General features: G+C 39.7%; 2 protein-coding genes across 2 annotated transcripts in view; both read right to left on the reverse strand.

Moving 5' to 3' along the window:
* Positions 1 to 984: 984 nt before the first annotated feature.
* LOC128298372 (RNA-binding protein 20-like) lies at positions 985 to 1,778 on the reverse strand. Its single transcript, XM_053034125.1, is given in 4 exon segments — positions 985 to 1,263; positions 1,354 to 1,446; positions 1,512 to 1,589; positions 1,668 to 1,778. Coding segments are annotated over 4 exon segments (411 nt in total). The 5' UTR covers positions 1,767 to 1,778; the 3' UTR covers positions 985 to 1,122.
* An 8,211-nt stretch (positions 1,779 to 9,989) lies between these two features.
* Positions 9,990 to 22,946, reverse strand: part of LOC128305707 (small conductance calcium-activated potassium channel protein) — a 99,497-nt gene continuing 86,540 nt past the window's right edge. The window contains exons 9-15 of the mRNA XM_053043291.1: positions 22,665 to 22,800; positions 16,890 to 17,000; positions 13,115 to 13,242; positions 11,340 to 11,409; positions 11,164 to 11,265; positions 10,909 to 11,081; positions 9,990 to 10,323 (exon numbers count right to left, since the gene is read on the reverse strand). Of these exons, the coding sequence (XP_052899251.1) occupies positions 9,990 to 10,323; positions 10,909 to 11,081; positions 11,164 to 11,265; positions 11,340 to 11,409; positions 13,115 to 13,242; positions 16,890 to 17,000; positions 22,665 to 22,800 (1,054 nt within the window). The remainder of the gene's footprint in view (positions 10,324 to 10,908; positions 11,082 to 11,163; positions 11,266 to 11,339; positions 11,410 to 13,114; positions 13,243 to 16,889; positions 17,001 to 22,664; positions 22,801 to 22,946) is intronic.

Consider the following 22,946-nt stretch of genomic DNA (forward strand, 5'->3'; position numbering starts at 1 on the left):
AAACATGGACTGTAATCGCAAATCCGAAATATCCGGTGAATTACAATGATCAGCATGATGATGGAAGCCAGTTCTCTTGGCTAGTGTGATTTGAACTGACGATTGTTGCCTATGATTTAACCGAGCCTTTCTTTTTAAAAGAAGTTTTCCTGGAGTTTTAGAAATATACGTATTTCGCCTATTTGCAATTGACGGAATCTTGACCATTGCGATTTTGCTGCACAAAATTCTGCGTCTCCAGAGTTCTTGTTGACAGACTTGATAAAATTGTCCTATATAAGCAGAAAAGTAAACAACAGAGATGTAGCAACTGCTCACGAAAAACTTATATTACAGACAGGGAGCATTAGTAGCGACTGTGGTGCGGACCTGCACGGATATGTACAGAAAAGCAGGAATGGAATGTATCTGCCCTCGACGAGACAGACTCTCGATTCTGGCTCTCATTGGCTTTATTTACCCGTGGCTGGATTATCAGTCCAAATACACAACCGTTCCTATTTTGATCCATTGGAGCAAAGATCGACTAGGATCATTTTCTGGCTATGGTAACTCATCCAAGGCCCAATTCGATTCGGCAAGGTACTTTGCTTCTGCGTTTCGGGAATTGCAACCCGAGAAGAATAAAACCTCTGCGATGTTTCGTAATAACCACTGGTATATTGTGAAGCACGAAGAAGAATTGATTCATGCAAATTGCTGTAGCAAATCGTACAAACTGTGGGTTTCACAAACTGCTACATTTTAGAACAAAGGCGGATCTTACGGTGGAAGGTGTATGCAGCCGCTTAGGATCTCGCCGTGGAGGGGGCCTGAGCTGAAGGGCACGAAAACCTTTATTTACGTTTATGTTCAAACCTTTTCTTGCATGCGTGAGTAATAAGACATACTACACTTCTGTTTCGGTTACTCAATATAGCAGTTTGTATGGCTGGTTTTGATTTGATGTTACACTAAAATCTCAGAGCCGATTATCTTGTTTGCTTGCATGTTAATTTATTTGATTGTAGTACATATGGATATACTATTTATCACCCCCATATTTTAATGCATGACGGGTACATTGGAATGCATCGCCAGCAGGCCAAGTTGAGTCCCGCTTCAACGGTAATGGTATTCTACCTATCCAGCCTTACTGGGAAGCTTTCCTCCGGTGCCCTTAGCGGCTCGTTTTTCACGTGCCACCGATATGTACGATATTGCTTCTATTGTCGGCAGAATGTTTGTCATTTCGTTCGATGTTCTAGCGTTTCGACGGGATCTCTGTAAAACAATCGAAAAAAGGAGGAAATGTGTGTTTGGATAGGACGTAAGAGGAGGGTCCGAAAAAGGGTGTACATTGCCGTGGGTAACGAATCAAACCATCTGTGGCATTTGAGGCGGTGGTGGCGGCGGTGGAGGAAATTGATCTTGTCCGGGAATTTCAGGTGGAGCTTGACGTGATACCTATGAGAGATAGTGGTATCGAGCTCAAGACAACAGTTTGATGGATTTTATTCATTCCCACTTACCCGACTGTGCAGCATACCGGGTGGCTTTGGAATGTCACCAGGTCCCGGGAAGTTAGGTATTTGCGATGCGTCAGAAGGCTAACAAATTGAAATCCATGTACAACGATTGTTCCAATAGCTCTTAAAAATGGAGAACACTTTTATTAGTCAACTTACCGCCTGAATTGCACTTCTTGGCAAGGCTAAGACTGCAGAATGTTGGATCAGACAAACAAGACCAGCGAAAAGTGCTGCTAGTATAGTAAAGCGAGCCATGCTGTTTAATGTTGCAGGGGTTTCTGTTAGCATTCGGGTGTTGATTCCGGGTTTTTATAGTACATACGGTACCTACGCTATTGAGATTCGCACCCGCGATATGATCAATTAGAGGCTTATTAACGAGCGTAAATCATCCTTCGCGTGTCAACGGTTGTAAATTGCGGGTAGAATTCGTTCCGATCTCGATTACCCGTTTAGATGACCGGATGGAAAACATGTTGCTTAGGGTATGTTTGTTTTTATCCCAAAAGAAAGGTCGTGTTTGTACGTTTGTGTCTGCTCGTTGGCTGCCACTTGATCGAAAGATTCAACGTTGTGGGAAGTTGTCAAATGTGTAATCTATAATTTTCCGTGACCTTCCCGGGCGATAATCACCTTACTGTGGTGCCCTCTAATGTAACCATGATTTAATCTATTTCTCACATATTTCATACGTACCTATTGTATACCCAGTTGCATGACAATTGACACAATAATGACACCTTAACGCTGCAAGTCTATTTAAATTTTATAATAATTTATTTAGTTTTTCTCTTTATTAGAACTATTTAACAATATATACAGTAGGCAATGAAGATATTTAAATGTATCTCTCTATAATCTGACAACGTAGTGAAGTGAACGTGAATTGAATCTAGAAACTAAGGTACTAAACCATGAGATTAAGACATCTATCTCCACTATGAGTATGTCGGATCGATGTTTTGTCATTTTTGCATCGCATTCTTTAAGGTTATTGATATACGTTTATGCTACTTCTGTGTTTGTTGTTCATTTTTTTTAGATTGTACAAGTATTGTGGATGGGGGGGCATGGTATGGTATTCAATTGTTTTGTTTTTAGTTTTGCAGAGACTAATTATTTATTAAAGAATTATGTTTTTTTTTTCGTATGCTTTGCCCATTGTATCTAGCTCGTCTACACAAACTTTTATTAAGTGATCATAAACAATAAAAACAAATAGAAATTATACATGCCTTTTCTAGTATCTACCGTAACTCTTTGGATTTAAGTTTGCAGATTTTAGGCTTTAATTAGACTGGTTTCACACTAAAAACTACATTTATGCAAGTGTTTTGTTTACGAATTGTTGTTTTTTTGTTTTATTTGCATTACTTTTTTTAAATACTATACCTAGAAGTGTCTTTATTTGTTTGCTATATTTTGAATTTATTTTCGTTTAGTGTACCACGCCGCATTGGCATTTATCGAGTGGAATTCCTCATTTTTCTACCTTTATGCCGGCTCGCAGCACATTTTCGCACCGTACTCGCGAATAGGTGTTAGATGTTATTCGATTTGCAGTCGCTTTCATTTGCCTTCTCTTCAAGTTCGTTATGTTGCTACTATTTCCTAAACATCCTACTGATGTTATTTTTGAGTAGTACTTTCTCTTCGTTCCGTAGGTGTTCGTTTTGATTGTTTTGTGTGCGTGTCGTTGCTGCAGTTTTGGAAACGGATGAGACGGCAGCCCACAAAACGTTTCGAAAATATTAACGCGAATGAACAAACTACACTGACCCTAGGTAACTAAACTAATTTATCTAAACCTATAGTGTTGAGTATGAAATTAGAAAAGAAAGATGAATTCTACTATCCGAATGGCAAATATTTGAATACAAAAACTTATGCTATACAGAGATATATCAAACGTTTCCTGCTATTGCTACAGCCGCTACATTTCTGTCATTAGAAATTGGTCATTTCGTTTCCGTCATTGGTATTTGGTTGATGTGGGTTCTATCGTTTAACTTCTAATGCCATTTTCGATTTGTTTACTTCGTTTGGCATTCATTCCATTTTTGTTCCACTTTCCGTTTATCCAGGTTTCATGTAGGCGTAACGCGAAAGGGCGATGAATACGGTACTGCAGAACAGTGATCATGAATGTGATACACTTTCAGTGCACTTCATTCATATACGTGTTGTGGCGTCATTCATAAGGGCCTTTCTGAGGATTAAGTGTATGGTACACATCAGTGTGTCTATTTGTGTCAGGGACATATGCTTTACTTTATCAATGTATCGAGTAAGTTAGTTGTATGGTTTCTTTTTACAGCTACTTGCTTGCCATATGGTTGTTGTTTCTTTTCCATACATTTCCAGTACAGTAGATGGTGTGCTATGCTAATGTTGTTTGAAGAAGATTAACTCGGAAAAGGGTATAGGTGTGTATAAAGATGTAGCTATGTAGGTAAGTAGATATAGGTATAATGCTCATAGGTAGGTTCTTAGGTAGGTAGGTAGGTAGTTAGGAGCAAATGGTGAAGAAACAGTCCCAATTGGTGTAGTAACACGATGACACAAGTAATTCGAAGATGTGTAAAATCGCTCACAACTGCCAACGATAAAGAGTTTTTTTTTCTTATGTTTTCACATTCCTGCCTCCAATGGATTAATGTTTGTCGTTAAATTCCTTAAATATGGATCACCTACGTTATACGCTCTAATGATCATTAGATGTGGAACAACGAATCTGTTCTTTTGTTCGAAAGAGCCTGTTTAAGGTTTAACAAATTAACAGCATTTCCAAACAGGAGAAAGGGGATAACAACTCGCATTATAGTTTATACCACGCTTTGAATGTGCAACAATTATCGACATAAAGATTGGGAGCATATGCACGATCGAGTTTAGTTTTACATCCTTTCGATGGATGTTTCTTCTTTTATGCTACTTGAGCCGGTTCTATCGATCAGTGATAACCATCAACGATCATCTTTACACGCACGACATTTTTATTCGTTTAATTTTTCTTCTCAGGCCCTCCGGTCGACCGAGATGGGACCTTCATTTATTGTTCTTACATGTAGCTACACGCAATAAATGTGTTAAAAATGGTGTATATGCTTTAAAATTTGAGTATTGTTTTTAACAGCTTTTATTTTCTGTTTAATTTTGTTCACTTTATATTTTTAATTTCTAGGCTTCAGCTAAAAACTAAATAAATTAATAAATTAAAAAATAGTTCGATACGCTTATGTGTCACATCCAAACACCACCAACACTACAGCAACTATACTTTCGATATTCTCCCGGTGGACTAAGCGTTGGATGCATTCGTTTATTTTGTCTCGCACCTGATTTTTAGCGCAATGAATATAAGTTAGTTGATTTTATTCCCATGCGCCTATCGAACTATCATCACGTGTTTTGGGTTTAAAGGGTTTAAGTATTTGCTTTACTGAATTCGCAAACATTAAGGCTATTTCAATGTACTTTATGCAAGAGAACTGCTACTCGATACATGATCTCCTACGATCACTAAGGTGGCAAATGGTGGCAGATGCTTAATTGGATTCGTGTATCTTGCAATCTTCCGTCTCTGGTGTTATTCACGTGATTCATATTATTTCTAGGCGCATACTCTCACCTGCCCACGATTAGCAGCTAGTTGGTGCGTGTGACGTGTGTGTGAAGGTGTGTTCATTATTTAAATTTAATTAATCACTAGAAAGAATATGAAAAGTGGTTCAGTGTGAAACGAATTCTAGATTTCCTAAGCGCGGTCGTAATCGTCTTATAGCACGAGTATATTGGTCACATTTTAGAAACATGATCAACCGATACCTGAAACCAGAACTGAAGCATACGCAACTTAATCTCTTGTTAAGAGGTCATAAAAATGATTCGTTCTCATACGTGTTTCTCTGCCGCTATTTCTGCAGTGGTATTTGCCCATTGTTCATGTAGTTTGCACCGCTTTGGCAATTGTTCCGGTGTACGTGGACAACATGGACTTTGATTAGAGTATTGGCTATCGCGATGTTACGGTTCGGTTCTGTAGTTAACATGCACACATGTATAGCTTAATGTAAACGCTTGGTTCCATAGTCAGCTGTATGATGGTACGATTATTTTAGGGACACACAGTTTTCGGCATCGGCTTTGTCAACGAGAACGGGTGTTTTTTTTTTATTTTGCGTACATCTGACGGATAGCATTCGATTATAAGATCGCATTGTATCGAAATTTACGGTGCCGCTTTTGGTGTAAGGTTATGTGATTCCCATTTTCACTTGCCGAAACATATATTTGGATTGTGGACTATAATTTGTTGTCTCTATCTTAAACATAACCTTATGAATGTAAAATCTTTTTTCTCAGGAACGACCTAGGGTTTTGGTTTTCTGTGTATCTATATGTTTAATTACCGCACTTTTGAAAACAAACCATACCTTAGAGCATTTGGCACAAACACACGCAAAATACAATGTAAAATATTAAAATAATATGCTAATTGACTGCTAATAAATTGCTTGAATTATTCAGTGCATGTAACTAAACTGTAAGAGAGCAAAGTTTATTGAGTAAATTATGAAAATATGAAGCAAAGTAATAAAGTGGTTTTAAACAAACAAGTGATAAATACAAACAGTTCGAATAACACATAGGGCCTGAAATTAAGAAATAAGAACGTTATGCATTCGTGCCGCCTTTATGCACTCCAGTAGACTGTCTTCAAAATGGGTAAATTGATTCCTCCGTTACATTAGTTAAAGCAATATTACCAAGACATTCTTGCTGTCGATTTATATTCAACTATTTCGTGTATTTGTTTTATTTTGACTAATATGTAACATTGGAGCATTTGGTTTAATGCACAGAAAGAGCATAATGGGGGGAGCCATTCAATAGTTGGTTGTTGGGGGTGTATGATTCACAGCGTTTTTTCGGCTCAAACACACAAACTGCCTTCGCAGTGGGTTCCGCTTTCATCAGGAAACCGACTAGTTACTTCTAGTGGATGAAAAGATTCATCAGAAAATTAAAGGACTATCGCAATCTACTGCAACATTTTCTTGCTAGTTAAGTTAATCGTTGAAGTTAAAGCGTCTGAATAGTGGACATATATTGTTCACAGTGAAGGTGGTCTTTTACAACTATGGTCGGTTTTTTGTTTTGTTTTGCATGCCCTGCTCATTTTTTTCGTATGCTATTGCAAGGCGGCAACAAAAGCATTCATTTTGAAAAGCGTTCATGATCGGTTCGTTTTGAAATGAGTAAAAATACGTCAGTTTTTTAAACTACGTGTAAATTTTGAATCGAACATTGTGATGGGTTTCTTCTCTTTGTCGAAACTTGACATGATCTGTGTCCGTACCCGTTTAAGCTACATTTCAATACAGTTGCATACACCTTTTGGGAGTTTTCGCAAAACAATCGCAATGGAGTATATCATCGCGTAAGTGTTGGTCATGAAAGTTAAGCTATCATTTACTCGACGAAGCTAAAGCTTTTTTTTACTTTTTTGTGCACAGCCTGCAATGGGTTATCTTGAACCATAAAAATTGAATATTCCTTTATTAAAAATACCAGAAAAAGCGTGAAGCATCAATTGAACAAAAATTTGAATGACCCGATTAGGCGTCATAACAATGAATGTCAAAACATTCACGTTTTGCTTGAACTTCAAGCGAGGCACTTAAATCAGAAAGGATGCAAAGTGTAACAGAAATTTGAATGTATCAAACCATCATACAGTCGTTAGAATAACAGTAATAAACTATGGGTTTGAAATGATAAATAACGAAATACATTTTTCGCAATTGGCTGTATCGTTCACATGTGATAGACTAAGAATTGGAAAACCGTTTCCCTAATATTTATATCATCAAATTTGCTCTAGGCGATCGCATCGTTCGTGGGTATCTGTCCGTTCATTGGACTGCAATGCCGTTGAAAATATAGCAAAATATGCGATTAAAATAAGATGCGCTGTTAGATTACGCATTCTTTTGCTACGAATTTCTACATCATTTATCACATTACGCATGGTGTGTACAACGACGGACTAAAAACGTTCTCCAGCACTCTGCCTTACTTGAAGTGCGGAGAGTATTACGCATTTTACAGTAACTCACGCTAAAGCTTTGTGGGTATGTTTTGTGTTTCATTTTGTTCATCTGGTGTAATGTCATCGTGGTACTCGTCTAAATAAGTCTCTCTTCCGCGATGGGTCAAACTTTTGGAGTACAATACAACTCTAGTAATTTTTTTATCGGCTCAATTCCCGTAAGATAATGAGCTGAATTGTGTAGCAATTCTTAACAGTTGAAGAAATGTGTGTTCGCTAATGACATTTATTTATGATCGTTTAAAGCTGTTTTGTTTGAAGAATAATGAATGAATTCGAAATTTTCGATATATCTTCCGAAATATTCTATTAAGGTTCACTTTACTAAATACAACAGAGGTTGAGAACAAAATGACTAGAATAGTCAGAAAAGATGTGGTAAGCGAATCATGACGAATCGATATCGATGTGTCAATGAATCCATTTGCCCATTCGATTTAGACCTCCCTAGATGCTCTTCGTTGTATAAAATGCCATCGGAATAATAAGGAAGATCAGATACAACAGACAAATTGTTCGTTGCTAGTTATGCAAAATAATAACGCTAAAAATAACGCTACACTTGCTTGTGTTGCAACATTATAGCTAGTGTTGTGTCATGTAAGTCAATGGTTTAGTTGAACTATCTCGAGCTCGACGTTTTACCTTGGAGATAGCTTTTTCGGTGTAGTACGCACTGCACTCATTCAAATTTGCTCATCGGCAGCTAACAAATGCTCGTATTCGAACTTTCTCAACGGTAGTTAGCTCACCTGCAGCACACGGCTCACTTCGGTAGTCTGAGATCTCGAGCTAGCTCAGCAGCTCATGACACAATGCTAAATATGACATTTAAATACGCCGCAAAATAGCTGAAATCTATCGATACTCTGGATGCAAGGCTCATTTATTGGACAATCCGAAGGCTAGCAGTAGGAGTCCGTTAGATATCTTAAGCACAGGTCGTTGCAGAATTGTGTTTACCACGTTTTTTTTTTACCATCCAGAGTTGTATTAGATTACTTAAGCCTATGAGCTATTGGGTTCTATCATATTCGTTCGAGAGAAATAAACCAACACTGTCTGAACCGTCGTTACAAACCGGTGTAACTAACACACCGGTTCGTACCTGGATAGCTCACTTCATACACTATTGAGATGGCTGATTACTATTGAGATGCTGTCTTTTGCATGTCTTCTGGTAAGTTTTTCCTATTGAAACTACAGCTTGATATCCGATGAAATCATGTTAATCGAAACCGTTTCAGGGTGATTTAGTAAGATGATCGGTGTTTTTGAGTGTTGCGCTGTTTTGCGTTGTTAGTGTATTCCGCAACCCATACAATCTTTCGATGATCAATCGGTGCGACCAGTCGATAACGGTCGGTAAATTCGTTACTTGCCCCGCAACTCATGTACATGAACGGTTTAAGTGGAGCGAGGAGAGTATTTGTTTTATCTTGTTGTTTGTTTTGTTTTTGCACTTTAAGGCAACACAAACATTATCCGCTGGGTTAATTATTTCGTCTACAGAATGATAGAAATGTTTAACTACTTCTTCCGGTTAGCAAACCGGTTAGGTGCCGTTCTCGAAGAGTCAGGTAAGGTTCGTGTGTAATCGGTAGTATTATTTTACTAGTTTTGCTGTTTTTTTTTTGAGTTCCATAATGGAAATTCTACAATGCTAGGTCGATTTGATCGATCGAATGAAACTCAGCCGAAGATCGGTACTACTGTATTATTTTTTTCCTCGCATTAACTTAGTGTTAACGCACTTTTCCTTTTTATTTTTATCGGCATTTTTAAACAAGCATTACTTGTTTTTGTTGGTAGCCACCTTCTCCGTTTTGCTCCCTGCGTTTCTTGCCCACAGTTCCTACATCGTCGATTTAAACGCTATGTTAGTAATGGATTAATAATGCACCTCTACTAGTTGCTGTCCTACAACGGGCCCCGTAAACCAGAAGCCCGGAACTGGCAAGTTGCCCGTATTGGAACTAATTCTAAAGTATTCGTTTACATCACTAAGTAGTCTTTTTCCTTTTAAGTGGCGTTCGCGGTTGGCCAGTTCCCGTCCTATCCACGCTGCAACCACTCGTACTATAACCATCGTACCGAAGCGGTGTTCAGTAGTAGTATCATTAGTCAGCCCAGCCAGTGCTACCGGGTGCACTGCGTATGGTCGGATACTAGAATCGTGAAGCACGTTCCCGTTGTTTAGTGAACTTGCTGCCCGTTCCGGCCACCGGTCCTGAGGCGAGCGAAGGAGTGGCATAGCAGCTGGTCGAGCTGCCGGAGGAAGATAGGAGCAGGTCGGAATGGAAGGACTCGGACGCGGTCGGTGGTGGCGGGTGTGCGGGACGATTGGGATCGGGTAGCTCGATTCAGCTGCCTGTCCGATGGCTGCCCATATGCGTGTCGCCGGTGGATGACTGTGCGTTATTGTGCGCAACATAGGAAGGTGCGGTTGTGTTGCCGTACGCCGACTGTGTACCGATGTTGTTGGCGAATGAGGCATTCGACGCCGCAGGCACGAGCGCCATCGACGAGGACGAGGCGGTCGCTGCGGGTCCAACGGTCGAGGCACTCGTCGTCGACGGTGGCAACAGCGTTTCCGGCACGAGATGGGGTGTCCGGCTCGAGATGGGCGGCAGGATCGGGCTGGCTGGCCACGGATAGGCCGGTGTCGAGGTCGACGGAACGCTCCTAAAAGAGAAACTGGTTTACGAAAGATGATGAGCAACACAAACACACCGAACATCGACTTGGAAGTGAACTAGAATCCGTTGCCGTTGAGTTGATTCGGTTGTTGGAGGTTTAATTGTTGGTTGTTTCTAAATGCTTGTAGCAGGAGTGATAGTACTGGAAGTGGTGGTGGGTGTGGTGGTGTTAGTAGTAGTAGTAGTAGTAGTTTCTGTTGTTACTGTTGTTATTGCAGTTTTGGTGGTTGTAATAGTGGTGTTGGTAGTGATTAGTATTCGCTTTTCTCGAAGTGTCCCGAGAGTTGCGCAAGACAAATACCATTTTGCGATTCCACCGTTGAATAGCGGTGAAGATTAATTTTTATGTCAAGTAGGCAGCTGTTTCGGTTCTGTTTCGTACTTCCAAACCGGTATTCGGTCCAGACGATCTGCGCCATGCGCCATGCTGATGCATACTAGTTGATTAGTTGATTGGTTGGTTGGTTGGTTGGTTGGTTGGTTTTGTTTTGTCGGGTGGAGGTGGGATGGTTTGAGCGAGCAACATTGGACGCTGGTGGAACTTTATGAAAATAGGAAATTTTTGCGGCATGCTTCACGGTACCTGGAGTGCGGCAGCATCAGTGGCGAGCCAAGGGGTGGCGCCGGCGTAGGTAAGCCGGACGACGAACCCGTGGCCGCTGCATCCGGGTGCAGGAAGTTGCGGCGCTGATCCACCCGCTCCTGATGCTGCGTCAGGCATCGCGTTAACACTTCCGGAAGATTTTCGATTTGTGTCTGAATGCAGAGAAAAACAGCGGGCAGTATGGTATCATGTTTGGCAAAAACCGTTCCCCTGGCCGTGAGCTTAGATATTTACCTGTAGGGATGTTAACTTGTCCTCTAGACTGGTGATACGTTCCTCCAGAGCATCCTGTCTGGTTGACATATCCGATACGATCTCGTACACAGTATTTTGCGTCTAGATGAATATAACCAGATTTGCATAAGCGGTACATACAAGCAGGTGCAATGTATTTGAAAAACTTTAATTACCTTTGCCATGTCGGTGATGGTGTTAGCATTGTCCATCAATTTGCGCTGATCCATTTTAACTTTTCGAAGCCTTAAAATGGGAAAAAGAGAACGTGTTTATTGTCGTTATATTTAAAAATTAGAATGTTCCAAAACAGCATTAAGAGGGTAACGATGTATCAAAGTAGCTTTATTATATTTCCATTATTCCACTATCGATAACCCAATAACGATGGTGAGTTTAAGCTTTAATCGTCATTATGAGACCGTTATCATTTTTTTTTTCAAATAAGTCGACTAGGGATTTTATTAAAGAAGCGAATTGAAAGCTGTTCAACTGAAAGTATTTATAAAAGTAATAAAAAAAACAACATCAAGGGAATTTAATGAGCCACGTTGTTGGAGATCTGTATTGTTTGTTGATTCATTTGGTGTTAATCAAAGAAAACTGTTCAATTGTATGTGTCCGTGACTGTATCTATAAAAAGGCTTGAGACGATCCAGAAAAAGTTCCCACGATACGCTATTAGGAAGATAGGTATGAAAAACAAATCCATGCTGCCATACTAAAATGTTCGTCTAGCCATCATGCGCACCACATCAAAATGCCGTAACATTTAGCACGAAGTTCTCTCGAATACAGTATACGAATACGCTATACTCCTAGCCATCATTAGGCGTCTATGTCACAATTAAAAACACTTAAAATTGATTTAACTTTAGCCTTTCTGTAACCATTTTCTGTACCATCTTTGTTAACCCGTTCCCGGAGGTCGAATTAAAAAATAAACATCTTGAATTAGTTTGAACTGCGAAGCTAATGAGCTGATATTTTTCCCTTCTATAACACTCATGTTATGAACATATCTTTCGTTAAATGGATGCGGTTGAACGGAAGAGCAAGAAAAAACTATAAAGTACATACTTACTAAAGAATATGAAAATGTTAATCAATACGAGTAAGTAAGGCAATGCGACATGACCGTAAAAATTATAAAATATATCGATATATCTTCTTATTGCAATTATCGATTTTTATAAGTGCATTTTATACATTTCATTAAAACATTTTATAATATTATAATAAATCTTAAACATTATAACTAAAACCGCCACTATAAAGTAAATCTAATTTTCAATAGTTTTAAAATCTAGTGCTTTATAAAGAGGGAGTATATATGCGAAACCACTGTCATTATTTAAAAATGCTTTGCTGCATTGCTGAGTGAATTGCTATCAGTAATGGAATCGTCGCGTGCATTCGGTCTTTAATTATCACCTCCAAATTCTTCATACTCTTGTCATATCGTTCGGTGAATGTTGGTATTATTTAATGGATAAATAATCCACAAAAGATAATCTATATCTCGAATGAACTTTGGGATGGCATTGTCGCAGTTGATACATGCTGTGTTCAATGGAACGAAATGGGAAGATTTCTTTGTGCCTTGTGACAACAGACAACTGTTTCCGGCTTGTTTAAGAGAGCGGAACCAGTGTGGCTAATCATTTGTACGATCATGTCGATGTGGGTGATTAGCATCGTGTTAAGCTCAGGGTAGTTTGAACGATAAACCGTTGTGGTTTTGTGTTTGTTTCGTAACTAATCATCCATTGTGGTGTGAATTGATGGTGAGACAATTTAGCTGACGTTGCAGAGAATCACTACTTTACAAAGCAATAGCAATGGTTACACTACTAATTGTGGGTGCCATACGATTGTAGTAGGTGTTCTAATCCTTTGATTGTTTAATTTGAGTTATTAAAGAGGTAAATATTTTTTTTTAGATACTTACGCGTAAATCGCTAGAAGAAACTTTCGCTGATGCGTTCGTACTCGCCCGGGATTAACTCGTTTCACCAGACGGGTGTGTTTGTAGATTAGCCAGGTTTCCCGCAGTACATTGGCGGCAGCATTTTTTAGCTGAAGAAAAGAGACGTAAGCTTACTTAATACCTATTCAATTGAAGTAAAAAGTATATAGCAAGAGATTTATCTGAAAATTGTTAAAATTACTTTCACTTCCATCAAGACCACAAGTGACGGAATGACAAATAGCATGGATTATTGTTCAATTCAGTGGGTAAAATTTATTTCTGTGCTTACATTTAAGCCTGGCCTCATTTCAGCTACACCTGAATCATTGAAAAGTTGCCACTGGGCTTCGATTTTCTGCACGATTCTGATGGCAAGCAAAAGACGCGAATGAAGGTCGTTGCATGGTCAGCTGGGTACGCAACGGCGAGACCCACCAACTTCAAAAAGCCATCGCCGATAAGTTGCTCCCGTAAGACGTATGACATGACATCAGCCGTCGTTCGTTTCCCGTTTGGCAGATGGTCGGTAAAATAGCGCCATTAAACCTAACGACAGCGATGATAGGAATCAGCCGAAAATGGCATTCCGGGCAAGCACTGTGATCCGTGATAAGTTTATAATGAAGTGGAAACCCCAACCCGAGCATCCAATAGGGGATAGCGTGAACAAAATACGGCCAGTGGTTCTTAAATTATCTTCCGTTCTGTCGACTTGAAAACACCCAACGGACGGTTTTTGTGGTATGTGATGACACCGGACCGAACTGGTTTGCCTGGTAGGGTTACGTTTTCTATTCTTCCAGCGTGGTTTGAAGTTCGAACAGCATATCCTCGCTGCATGCTGACCAGCACCAATAGACGACGGCTAAACGTAGAGGTCTGTCCTTGCCGTGGGTAATTATTGTGCCGCAGAATAAATGGGTACGTAATTTTTCTTCTACCTTCCCATGGGGTTAGTCATGCGTAGGACATCGTTCAGTTTCAGTTTTTGTCGAAGAACCGTGAATAGGAACCGATGACTTTTCTGCCATTGAAGGCAGCTGTATTTAACGAGCATGGTTGTTGTTGTTTAAGTATTCTTGCACAGTGGATAAAGGCGATTGGGTTTTTAGGTGAAATTTTCATAACTTTGGATAAAGTTTACTACAGTAAATTTTGGAAAAAAATCGGTTGCAAAACTATAATATTTGTATCATTTTTATTTTAACGCTTCCTATGTATGCTAAGGACAGCTATATGTTCCATCAGTTTTGTTATAATATTTCGTTGTTTTAATACACCCAGATTTATTATGAGTTATTATATTTTTAGATTGTATTTTTGATTTCTTACAGTCTTAGCTTTCAACGAACAATGTTCTAGAATACGGATTGCGGTCATATGCGTTAAAAAGGGTTGATGAGGGAAGTTATAAGCAGACCAAAACCTTAGCTCGTTTTCGTCTAGCGCAGTTGATCGTACTATTGCTGTCGTTTTCCTAGCTTTATACGAAATGCAAATATTCTCATAGGTTTCAAATCTAAGCCACACAGGAGCTATATGAAACATTGAGTTTAAGTATAATTTATATATTTTTTCTTTTATTTCTTATACATTTTTTCATTTCATTCATTTCATTTCATTTTTTAGTATTATCATTTCGTAGCAATTGCACTTGAAAGACAGCAGGCAAAGAAACTTTTTCAAAAATATTGTTTTTTTTCGTACGAGTTCACTATTTGCATATCATCAACCGTATCGAAAACTTGTTCCTAGTGGAAAATTTCCAGCATGTTTTCACAAGCGTAGCATACAGTTGTGCTTCACTGTTGCAATACGAACGGAGGTTTAAGATGTTACCGCTTACCGACACCGGTGTGTTCAATGAACGGAAATTGGAACGACACTCGAGATCAGTACTGGTTTCAAGCAACCACAAACGGAAGCCCACAAGCTTTGAAATTGAATTCAAGTTCGTCGAATTCGGTATGTGCACTTGCTTCCTAGTCACTAGCCGGTGAACGCTGTGTGTTTGATAAGTTCGTCCATAATTAGCTATTGGATAGGAAATGGTTCGCTGGAAGTATGCTGGTGCCTATCTGAGATAAGTTAAGACCATTCTTAATTTAGTATTCTGATAGTAAAGTTGTTCAGTTTTGTATTATTGATTATTTCATCTAGTCTTACACTAACGTAATGTCCAACGTAACCATTATGATATATTTTAACAAATTTATTTAGATAAAAATACACGACAATAGACGGCAAATGATAATTTTAGTGAGTTTCTAAAGAATATCTACTTATTCATTAGTTAATAAAAAACAAAATTGATGTTTTTAAAAGTCATTTTTTGGAGCACAAACAAAATTTTACAGTACTCACTGGCGTTCATAAAACATATTTGGATTACAACAAAATAAAAGATATTATGAAATAGATGATTTTTCTAACTGGTACTAGAAGACTTGAATTGTGAACACTTAAATTATAGACAAAATCACCAATTACCAAATTAAATGTACAAAGTTATTTTAAATTTTTATAACACTCTTGATTGGTACGAACAAATGTATAATAAAGTAATAAGATTGACTTTTTATGATTATCTTATGGTTTTCATGTTTTCATAATAAATTGTGCAAGTTCAATTCTATCCTTCACGGATATTTATGTTACGTATTTTCATAAAAGAAAATAATGAAGTATTTGATAGGAGCAGTTTTTTTTTCTGTTTTTGATTATGAATAAAATAATTTTTTTTCAAATTGTTCAAACAAAATATTGTAAATTGTTGTTTAAATTGTCAAAGAATTGTTCTTGAAAGTGAAATAATAAAAACGTTTTTCTTTGTGTCTTTTTCTAAAAAAATTGACTAACGCTCTTATGCATAGACACCGGTCTGTATTAGTCGTTGTATTGTATTGAAAAATTGCATCCATTTATTACAAACTTACACTTATTTTATGTATGACAAACATCAATGTCAGGATTGTTTTCAGTAAATAATCTCTTTACCAATTGTAGACGGGTAAAGTATCTTTAATAATGAACTATGAACAATATCATTGAACAAGATATCTATCTATTTATCTATTTATCTATTTATCTCTATTTAGATCTATTTATTTCTAGTGTAGCTGTGCAAATTTGATAATAAACTAGAAAGTCGTTAACATTATGTTTTTATGTGTTCTGTTGATTGGAATTTCTTGGAAACAGCGAAACTATTTACGCGCGATGCATCGTGCATCGCTTTGAACGTCATGAACGAATAATCACAATGAAAATTCGATAGACATAACAATTACAGAAAAAAATTCTACCCAAGCATGCATAAAACGAAAATTGCCCATAAGCAATAGCTATGCGTGGAGAAGAACGGGTACTAAATGCTAGAAACTTTTCCCCATTCAAACATTCTTGCAGACTAAACCAGATACAAGTACTCATGGGGAAGAAGTTCATTTTCGTTGGCAAATGATCAAACTGTTTATGGCTGACAATTTGTCAGATTTGGCAACACCGTACGTGTGTGTAAATTGTTGCTTCAAGAGTTCTTCAAGTGTGAAGAAAAAAACATTTCATTTTATTCTTTCACAACCAGCACCGAACATCGAAGTACATCGAGTACATCAGTTCTGCACAAACCATGGTTGTGATGGAGCTACGGTATGGAATTTAAAAACGAGGCGCAAATGGTTCACTTTTCGCAACAGCATCCTGTTAGGTAAGGTAAGTTACCGATATGCAGTTTCATCAATTTGCCACTTACCCGTTTGGTGAGCTGTGTATCCATCATAAAGTTGTGCACGTGCTTTTCCGCTCGCGTCAGCTCAAGCTTCCGGGAGACGACCGCCACCAGCAGTGCCGTACAGCCAGCGCCCTGCAGCCCCCGGAACCGCGATCCAGATCGTTAAAAGTTAATTAGATTATAGGCAGGCGAGAGGGGTGGTGGAGCACAAGAAGCAGAATAGGAGGAAGAAGACAAAAACACCACGCATCCGGAGGCGTTTGTTGACGGGCGATGAAATTTTCCGATCGAATACCGTGATTGGAGTCGAGGAAGCGTCACAGCCGGGGAGCACCATGCGAAAAAGAGAAAAGAAACGAAGAGCAAGAAAAAGAACAGAAAGAAAAAGCGAACATATCGCTGATCAGTAATGGTGGCCGGTAACGTGGATCCTGCGAATGCTCCGATGCTCTTCCCTGCCGTAACGCGTTGCTGGGGCGTTACAGGGATGAATGCATTTTGAGGAACATCTCGGCGAGCTGATTAAATTTTTCCATTTAGAAGTTTGATGTTTTTATTCGTACAAAGTATCGTGTAGTATCGTTTTCGGTGTATTTTTACTCTGGAGGTTGTTTATTTCGTTTCGAGGTTAGATGGACAAAAGAGATCGGTGGGATGGGGGAGAAGTAAGGTACGTGGGTTTTTTTGGGGGGGTGTGTAGTGTGTACGTATGCATGCGTGTGTAATGTGTGATACAGGATATTAAACCGGCATATGAGCGACCGTGCGGACGAGCAAGCGAGCAATCGGAATGGCACACGTTACGCATGAACGGGCACCATGCAGGGATACAAAAAGAGAAAAAACAGAACAAAACAACCGTCGGAGAATCACGTGGCGCGCACGAACTTTGTTGCGTTAGTACACGTACACACACGTACGCACATATAAGCGCGATGCTGCTTCGTCCTGCTGCCTGCTGCTGCTACTACTTGGTGAGTTAAAGTTTTTGATTATGTCCTTCCTTTGTGTCGTACGCTGTGTGGCGTTGTGCGTATGGCTGAATGGTTGTGCGAATGGGTTTCAGGAATAAATGTAATCTTATTTTGTGTTGTTTTACTTTCAGATTACAGTGTTAAGTGAGAGCGAATGTTTTGGGGTGTGCAAGTACCGAAAAGAATTAAGCATAGCCTCCACATGTTCCGCAGGTCCAACGGCCAACGGTGAAGGAAGAGCATTATTTGTTTTTTGTTTTAGTCGATCTTCACAAAACTCATCTCATCTCTCGGTCGTTTTGCAGCTGCTGCGCGGGTGTTATTTGTGGTCATGATTGTGAAAGTAGGTTCATTTTATTTCCAAGCTCAGCATCACTGGGTTGCGCTTAAAATTTTTGGGAGGTACTGGAAGGTTTCGGCACCACTTCCGGATGGATGGTTGTGCGTTGTTTTGAAACTGCTCAACGGCGTGCAAAAGATTTACGATCATTTCCGGGCGTGAAATGAGTAAAACAAATGTTTAAAAAAAAACGCACACAAGCCAAAGTAAGAGTAAAAAAAAACATACCTTATGAAGTGTGACGGGTACTCATGCGGGGGCATTTTAAAAATGTAAAAGTTACTTCATCGTTTGAAGTAGATTTTGAACTTTTGCTGATTTGCTCTTGTATTACAGGGGTGGTTTACACGTCCTGTATTACAAGGGTTGCGATTGTATTGTAAACATTGTTTGTAGTATTTTAATTCTTTTTGTTAAAATCGTATGTAATTTTAAATCTCATGTATTACGTCACAAATGCGCTTAAATTCAACGAAAACCCGTGTTTAAACCAATCCAATAAAAAAAATCATTCACAAGTACGCTTAAATGTATTAAATGTGAAACCCATAAATATTGATTATCGTAAGGAGTTATGAATGAATATAAACCACACCTAATGTTTAGGTTCACGCAAACTCACTTGTTATTGAAAATGCGAAGTAACGACACGCGCAGCAGTTTTATTATTTATCAGTATTGCGCGGAAATATTAATGGAATCATAAATACCACCCTCGATAGGAATCAACGCTATGAAGGTGAACCTTCCATGGCGCCAAAACATCGCCTTGAGACCTTGGAACACGCACCGTGCCCGCATGATGGAAAGTTTTTCGGGTGCGTCCATAATGCGTTAAGGCTTTGGGCCGAAACCCGGGAGAGAAAGCTTTAAGACAATTTGACATTCGTGCCACATATGATGAAGCCATGAATATTTACAACAATGAAGAGATTTGGCGAAGGTTCGTGCGCGGTGTAAGTTTCGTTGCCCGTTGTTGGAGCGAGAAAAGCCGAATCCAATTGGTGAGCGGAACGGGGTTGACACACCATTGCCAGGGTCCTTTTACCCATGTTCGCTTATCGCGTCTATTCCGTTAATAAGAACCGAGTATCCAAGGGGAGCAGACCACTCTTTGGATAGGAAATCGTTTCATAAATCAAACACTTTCGACCGGCGTCATCATAAGCAGCAGCGTGCCCGCTTTGTCGGCAATCTTGAAGGAGTTGATCGAGAAGTTTGTTGGGCGGCGTAGTGTTACCGGTGGAGAAGGGAAGACGGGATTGCTTGTTTGCCGGTCGTGCAAACAAAACTAAGCGGGATGAGATCGTTGTTTTTATGAAGAAAGACACCATCCGCGGTGGATGGCGCCGGCAGAATGGCAGCCGCGTTTCTCGCCAACGGTATCATCAAAATGCGCACCGAGTACACCATTATACGATTATCTTGCCAAAGTTATTCCACATTTACGTGGTCATTCATTTCTTCCGCCGAAAAAAAGAAGAAAATTATTGGCATGAAATGTCAGCGTGAGTTTGCAAAAAGTCTCGTTTGGGAAGGATGGAAGCGTATAGAGAGGTGGGCAGCATTAGTTAGCCGAGATAGCTCGGTCGGTTGTATCGATGTTGGTAACGAAAGCGGCCGGGTGGGCTAAGGCGCGATCGTTCGAAACGTGGCGGCCTCTTATCAAGGTACTTCGAAGCGATTAGATGAGTTCTTTCTTCTGCCTTGGGAGAAAAGTGTAAAGTAGTTCCCGAGTGGAAATGTTTGTGCACCGAATGAATGAAGCGCACCCAAGCGAGCGATACCATAACAGGCACAATGAAGCAGCTCGTTGAAGCAGTAAATGTGCGTGCAGGGAAAGAACATTAGTTTTCACGCCAAATGTGAGCATCCGGCCGTTGGGTAAGGATTTGTTTGATTTGTAGCACTGCTGTGCCTTGGAGTTCGTTTACATCCACGCAGGGCAGATTCCAATGCTCGTGGCCGGTTGTAGAAGCTATCAGTCAATGCAATATCGGGCAATTTTAGGCGCAGGTCTTTCAGGGTTTCTTTTCAGGGTTCGGTTTTGAAAAGCCCCACCTACCGGTGCCCAGCGGTACGAGCTCACTCACTGCAAATCAGCTCTCATTAATAACAGTTATGCTATTGTGCGTAGTGCTTCGTATGGGAGGGGCAGATTTCAAGTGGTCCAATAAATTATGCCACATAAGGGCCCTGAATCGATCCTCAGCCTCTCGATGGAAGAACACGCTGTGAGAGGAAACCTGTTACTGTTTATGAAATGAGGGGGTATCTTAGGTGCTCTTCCAGATCGGCAAGGATTGTGGGAAGCTTACGACACTATAACATCACGCCGTCCCCGACCGTCGCCATTGTAAATGCTATTGTCGGGAAAGGCATTTACATAAATTTGCATAGTTTCTGTCCGTTGCGTCTTCTAGACGTCAGATTTACTTCAATAATTTATCGGCAACAACCGACGGGCCGTAAAAGACGTCTGGGTTCTACCGTTGGGTTGTGTGCGTGGCTTATATTGAGCTCATGTTGAGCTCATCAATTTTGGTACAATCTCGACTGGTTTAGTCTAAGATCGCCAATGGCATTGTGTTCGCCTGTGTGCTCTTTTTTGTTATTGTAAGTGTTTGTGCTTTCTTTGTCATTCAGCCGTTACGGTTCGGTGGGGCAAGGATAAAAGTAGATTATTTAGAAGTAGCCAATTAAATATGTCCCATGAAACAGAGAAGAACCATAAAATTCGACTGTTACTCGAGTATTGTCGCGTAAAGCGAACGCACAGGATCGAGCGTACTTGGGATATGGAGGGAAGAAATTTAATGGAGCACTTCTTTGCTATCGCTAGTGAACAGTAGGGTAGAGGAGCAATTGTTCCAGCTGAATTGCTGTGGTGTCAACTTGTTGAGAGAGTTTGTTCCCATCATACACAGGGTGTAACCGTGGCAATGTGAGCAAAGCCCCGCAAGGAATATTGTTGTGTGGAAGGCATCATCGAGAGTCATAATTTACGGGCACAGCTAGTTGTCTAAGCACGCACATGCATATTCATTCTCCATCTGGACACACGACACACACACCGTGTCTGTCAGCCGGCATCACATGGGTCACTTTGTATGCAGCAGAAAGAATGAGGATCATTTCTCAGGACGCATCAACGTTCTTGGCTTCTGGTACAGCCACTCAGGCCACTCGCTAGGCGCCCGTGGGAAACCCCTTCGGCAAACCATAGCAACACTCAGTATCTCTTTCTTGGTAATGTCGGTAATGTTTTTCTTTCTCTCCTTTAGTGACCTTTAGCGCTTGGGAGATGATTGCAGTTTCTTGTACCATTACGATCGTCTCGTTCGCCCAAGGCAGCTCTTGCCTTTCCGACGGGACCGGGCAGCACACTTCGACGGAAGATTGTGCTGATTGATCTCCGTCGGGCATGGTTTGGCTAGGTTTATGTTCGGTTGTGCAAGGGAGATTAATAGCGAACCGTATCTATTCACACCCAGGGCAAACGGGCACGATCTAAAGGCACCGTATGGCTCGACGGGGCTTGACACGTTTTAGCACAAAGGCAGCAGCGAAGGTTGTTTAGTTTCCTTGCACTATCACGATAAACACAAGCAATGATTCGCCCTCCATTTTGGTGGAAATGAATGCAGAGTTGATACATTGGACTGTACACAAAGAAACTTATCAGAGATAGTGGAACGTATGGAGAAAGTGATAACTTCACTTGTGGACGGACGGTACGATACTTATTTGTGTGACATTGTGCTATTTTGTAGGCAAAACAGGAGATTTGTATATCTAGGACGGTAATGAATTAAATGTATTTTTATGTTAAATGAATTATGGTAATATTCTTAGCTTTAATTTTTGTAGTATAATTAAAAACTGGATGGTATGCCGATGTTTAAGATTATTACGAGTTTTGTTTTTTTTTTATTAAATATTTTACACCACTAGCTAGATGCGACTTATGTACTACTTTACTATTTTGTATAGTTATTTTATTCATAGTATTTATTATAAACGGGGTAAGATTCACGAATATTTGGTCAGGTCAGAAATTTTAAGCATTGAGGGATGTAATATCGGAAACCTAAGTATACATATGTTCGTTCCTTCTAAGGGAAAGAGCAAAAAATATACGGCTAATAGTAAAAAAAAAACAAAATAGTGTAGAAGTATAAAATGTGGCAAGAATAGTATAAAACGGGAGAATAATCGAAGTGTGTCGAAAGATTGTTGCTGCTGAATACATTGCTTTAAAATTGGTGGTTGTACGTTTGTAGATAGATGTTTCGGTAGATATACAGAATAAAAATAAAATACACAGGAAAGGAGAAAATAATATTTGTGAAAAGATAGACTTCAGGAAGAGGAAGGATAGAGAAGGCACGCATGATGTGAGTAGTAAATGTGTGGGTCGGCAGGAGATTACATAAAACAAAAACGCATGATTGAACGAAAAGATTGTTTCATTAAACTCACCATAATACCAGTACTGACTGCAATACCACGGCCACAGTACGTGTTGGGTACGATATCGCCAAAGCCAACACTTAGAAAGGTTATCGCGATTAACCACATGGCGTTCAATAGATTGGCATGCTCTTCATCGTGAAACCTGTAGACAAATTGTTTGACATCCAAATTATGCGAGGTTTGTTCTTGGTGTGATGATGGGTAGTAGTTTGTATTTTTTGCTTATTTGTAAGTAATAATTCTTTTGCAAAGTTGGGAGCAAGCAGTGGATTGATCTTTGTGATACAG

The sequence above is a fragment of the Anopheles moucheti genome, chromosome 2 (assembly GCF_943734755.1).
Source record: "Anopheles moucheti chromosome 2, idAnoMoucSN_F20_07, whole genome shotgun sequence".
Lineage (NCBI taxonomy): Eukaryota > Metazoa > Arthropoda > Insecta > Diptera > Culicidae > Anopheles > Anopheles moucheti.